The sequence below is a fragment of the Danio rerio genome, chromosome 2 (assembly GCF_052040795.2).
Source record: "Danio rerio strain M-AB ecotype USA chromosome 2, GRCz13ab, whole genome shotgun sequence".
Taxonomy (NCBI): domain Eukaryota; kingdom Metazoa; phylum Chordata; class Actinopteri; order Cypriniformes; family Danionidae; genus Danio; species Danio rerio.
The window spans coordinates 10,757,501-10,762,317 of record NC_141022.1 but is presented as its reverse complement, the minus strand read 5'-3'; the positions used below and the strand labels follow the sequence as shown (position 1 = coordinate 10,762,317).

General features: G+C 34.7%; 1 protein-coding gene across 3 annotated transcripts in view; it reads left to right on the top strand.

Moving 5' to 3' along the window:
* Positions 1 to 2,023: 2,023 nt before the first annotated feature.
* The window catches only part of bcl6ab (BCL6A transcription repressor b), an 11,412-nt gene continuing 8,618 nt past the window's right edge, over positions 2,024 to 4,817 (top strand). For 2 of the 3 annotated variants that reach the window (XR_015477323.1, XM_087238393.1), the window contains exons 1-3: positions 2,033 to 2,090; positions 4,140 to 4,309; positions 4,399 to 4,620. Coding sequence is in view for 2 of the 3 variants with exons in the window: in XM_087238393.1 (XP_087094519.1) it covers positions 4,149 to 4,309; positions 4,399 to 4,620 (383 nt within the window). In the remaining variant the exon portion in view is untranslated. 3 annotated transcript variants of the gene reach the window in all.

The following is a 4,817-nucleotide window of genomic DNA, read 5'->3' as shown; positions in this document are numbered from 1 at the left end:
TACAATAACTTGCCAAATTGCCCTAACCTGCCTAGTTAACCTATTAACCTAGTTAAGCCTTCAAATGTCACTTTAAGCTGTATAGAAGTGTCTTGAAAAAATATCTGGTCAAATATTATTTACTGTCATCATGGCAAAGATAAAATAAATCACTTATTAGAGATTAGTTATTAATTATTAACTCTATTAATGAGTTATTAATTATTATTAATAACTATTATGTTTAGAAATGTGTTAAAAAAATCTCTCTGTTAAACAGAAATTGGGGGAAAAAATAAACAGGGGACTAATAATTCAAGGGGTTAATAATTCAGACTTCAACTGTATATTTTAAACTCAATGACAAAAGAACATTATTTCACCTGCATTTTACTTCAACAAAGGTTGTTTCAAAAATCGAATTAAATGCTTTACTTGCATTTTCTATGTTTTTCATGGATCTACAATAAGTTTAACTGTAATCACACACCAAAATGGGACGCCCCATAATTTTATTTTATTTTAATCTTAAATCTGTCATTTTAAAGAATTATTATTTTTAAATTTGGCAATGCTTTGTAAGCTGCTTGTATGTGAATGTTTAAAGTTTGCTCTACACAATCTAATGGTCATGCTTCCAGTAAGTCTTTGGGACGGATATATAAATAGTGTTGAGAGCTGAGTGCACTGCGTTATGGTCCTGAATAGCTGCTTTGTTGAGTGTTAAGTTACACTGTGTGTGTGTGTGTGTGTGTGTGTGTGTGTGTGTGTGTGTGTGTGTGTGTGTGTGTGTGTGTGTGTGTGTGTGTGTGTGTGTGTGTGTGTGTGTGTGTGTGTGTGTGTGTGTGTGTGTGTGATAGACCTTATTTGCCTCAGTTGCCATCTTAATTCTATGCTGTAATAAATCTGTGACCTCCCAGGGTCTTGTGATGTTACTTAAAGAAGCAGTTAGCTAACAGTTATTTAGCTAACATATATGCAAATGATGCAAAAGGTAAAAAGACGAATGGTTCAATCTTCAACATTTTACAGCCTTATTTTAAGAAACCACAATTTTATTATTCCTCATTGTATATACAGTCATTTTATTTTACAAAAAAATATATATTTTGACGTTCAAAAAGACAAATTTTCAAAAAGTATAATAATAATAATAATAATAATAATAATAATAATAATAATAATAATAATAATAATAATAATAATAATAGGCGACGCAGTGGCGCAGTAGGTAATGCTGTTTCCTCACAGCAAGAAGGTCGCTGGTTCGAGCCTCGGCTGGGTCAGTTGTCGTTTCTGTGTGGAGTTTGCATGTTCTCCCCGTGTTCGCGTGGGTTTTCTCCGGGTGCTCAATTTTCCCCCACTGTCCAAAGACATGCGGTACAGGTGAATTGGGTAGGCTAAATTGTCCGTAGTGTATGAGTGTGAATGAGTGTGTATGGATGTTTCCCAGTGATGGGTTGCAGCTTGAAGAGCATCTGCTGCGTGAAACATATGCTGGATAAGTTGGCGGTTCATTCCACTGTAGCGACCCCAGATTAATAAAGGGACTAAGCTGAAAAGAAAATGAATGAATAAATGAATAATAATAACATCAATAATAATAATAATAGGCATAGTTAATAACCTAGAACTAAATCTGGGATTCATTTTTAAAGGAATTAAATGTAGGCTATGCTGACTATAACAGCTTTGTTAAATCAACATGACATAATATACAAATTACTCGCAAGGAATCATTTTCTGCGGAATCTGTACGGGAGTGAAAGGGTGGTGGAGTGACGTTGCCTATGACCGCGTCTGTGGAGCAACTCATTGCAGTTAGTGGCCCGGTTTGAACTTTATCCAATCGTTTTAATAGCTACGTTGCAAATTGCAATAAACTTGAGTATGCATTTTAGACATAAGACATTCCGTCTGAGTTATTTTATATTTCTGGTAAACAGCCATTTAATATTTAGAATGCGTGGAGACGGAAACGTCCGGATCCCCCTCTGTTGTATCAGTGGTACAGTCCACTGGTAAAATTCCGAGAATTGAGAACTGCGTCTTCTCAGAAGAGTTCTTCCAAGAACTGTCTTCGGTGGACACTTCCAAGAAAAACACACCAGGTGATTTTATTCTATCTAGCAAAATGTCTAGGCGACATGGAGAACATGGAGCGCTCTATAATAGCGAGTTATTTCAATAATGAAAATGAATTCTGCTTTAAACCAGACTACTTTGTTCTATTTAGAGCTGTCGTGTTAATTACGCAACTCGACTTTTGTTGGCCTGTTGCGTGAATACTTAATCTTTTCGTCTCCTGTGTCAGTTTCACTGTGTTGTATAGAGTTGCATTGGAAATAGTTTGGTCAAGCAGATTTCAGGATCGCACTTTGTATTGTATACGTTAATAAATGAAAGTACAACTTTATACGGGTGGAAAACTAAGTTTATTACCTGGCGTTGGGGGTCATAAAGCGGGTACATATTGTATAAATGTGCCATTATTTCAAACATAGTTCTTGTTGTTTGTTTGTTTGTTTGTTTGTTTGTTTTTATAGATTATCTCTGACTATACTCCGCCCGTGCGCATGTGATTTTATGCCGGTTAATGTAAACGTAATAAAGGATCAATCACTGGTAATTCTCTATAAGCTATGCGCACATATTTCAATGTTTAGTTGTGATTGCGCTATTTAAGCACATACATGTCGTGAGATTAATTATGATATGTTTATTTAACAGCAACTCATATCAAATGTTTTTTATTATTATTATTAAATGTATCGGAGTATTCTCATGTGACTTCTAGCTATTCATAAACCTCTCGTCACAATACTTTGTCAATAAACCACGAGATTCGATATCAAATTGTACTTTCGCAGTTCAACAAGTGTTTCTCTCACGGGGGACAAATTGAAGCTTGCGTCATGTCACGCACCGTGTCTTAAATCATATAGCCTGCTACTCCCTATGTAGTGACGTTTGTCCTTATGCCAGGTTGTGTGTGTTTTTAGGTAATCCGTTGACGTAAAAGCCAAAAATCATGCTGTCTAAAACTAGTCGTTTTTGTGATGGTCAAAAATGATTTATTCCGGACGCTTTGGTATGTCGATTCAAGTGAAATGTGTAATCATAGGGTATACGAATAGCAGTTTTGGTAGCGTTTAATAGGGATAGTTCACCCAGGATAGACTACTGTCATTATTTACTCACCCTTTACTTGTCACAAACCTAATGAGTTTTTTCTCTGTTAAACACTTAAGAAGTTATAAGGTAAAATGGTATATCAATAACCACTGACTTCTTTTTTATTTGTTTTTCTTGCTATACATGTCAATGGTTTCTAACATTCTTCAAAGTATTTTCTTTTATGTTTAACAGAAAAATATAGATTAACAGACTCATATAGGTTTGGACCCACTTGAGGGTGCGTACATGGTGAAATCCAGTTTTGTTACAGTGGATCTAACCAAAAAGAAATAAACTCAACTATAAAGCAAATGATAAGTAACGAGTTGTAATCACAAAATAATGTAAATATCAGATTTTTTAGGCCTAGTCTGAAAGTGATTCTTTTCAGTTTGCAACATTGTAACTTTGTGGACATCTAGTGTTCACAAGTTGCACATGAATCTTTTTAAAGTGAAGTAATATGGCACATTGTTGGGGTTTGATGCACAGAACCCTACATTCAACACTTGTCATGTAGGGACCTCAACTTAAAATGCAAAGTAGTCCTTTTTTTAATGAGGAATACAATAAATGGGTCTTCTTTTACATTATTCACTACATTATTACTTTTTCCATTTCATTACAGTCCTGTATTTATTTGTGTTAATTTAAATACTGATCATTTGGTCTAATTTGTATTCATTACTTTGTTTGAATCAAATTGTTTATTCATGTTAAAATTAATTTCTGAGTATGAAATTGAATCTGTTAATAATGTTTTCAAATGATTATTTAATTTCATTTATTTTCTTTTTCCTTCGTTCTTTTTATAGTTTTTTTTATTTTTTATTCATCATAATAAAATGTCTGATTATTTTTAAGACCGTATTTTTGCCCCCTGGTTATTTTTATTTGTTTATTCATTCCATGTTTGCAATCACAGCAGGAATTTACTAAATTTTTGCAAATGTTTCACTAGATTTTGAATCGTTTCTGTGCAGGCAAACAATATGTCGTGTGCAGCAGATGGCTGCATTAAATTCACGCGTCATGCTGGTGACGTGCTGTTCAACTTCAATCGACTCCGCAGCAGAAACCTCCTGACTGATGTCACCATTATGGTTGGTGGGCAGCAGTTCCGGGCCCATAAAACAGTTCTGATGGCTTGCAGGTAGTCCTATGATATTTGCATTTTTAATATAGCGCATACTTATACGTGTACACTAAGTGACATTGATATTCCGTCTTCTCTCTTCACAGTGGCCTCTTTTACTCCATGTTTGCAGACAATCCTAAAAGCAACTTAAGCCTCATAAGTTTAGATCCAAAGGTGGACCCTGATGGCTTTGCCATTCTGCTTGAGTTCATGTATACATCTTGCTTGACTCTTAAAGATAACTTCATTATAGCCACCCTCAACACAGCCACATACTTACAGATGGACCATGTGATGGAAACATGCCAGAGGTTCATAGACTCCAGGTGAGTAATAGCAACATACAAGCTCTCACTTGACATTGAATGTTGACTGAACATTATTTCACCCATATTTTGACTATTTACTTTTACTAAAGTTATATTATGAGAGTTACACTGTAAAAAATACCGTTTGATGTTGGAAAGTTTGAAAAAGTGATTTTCTTTTTTAAATAGTTTGAAGTAATGTATTGCCTGTGCTG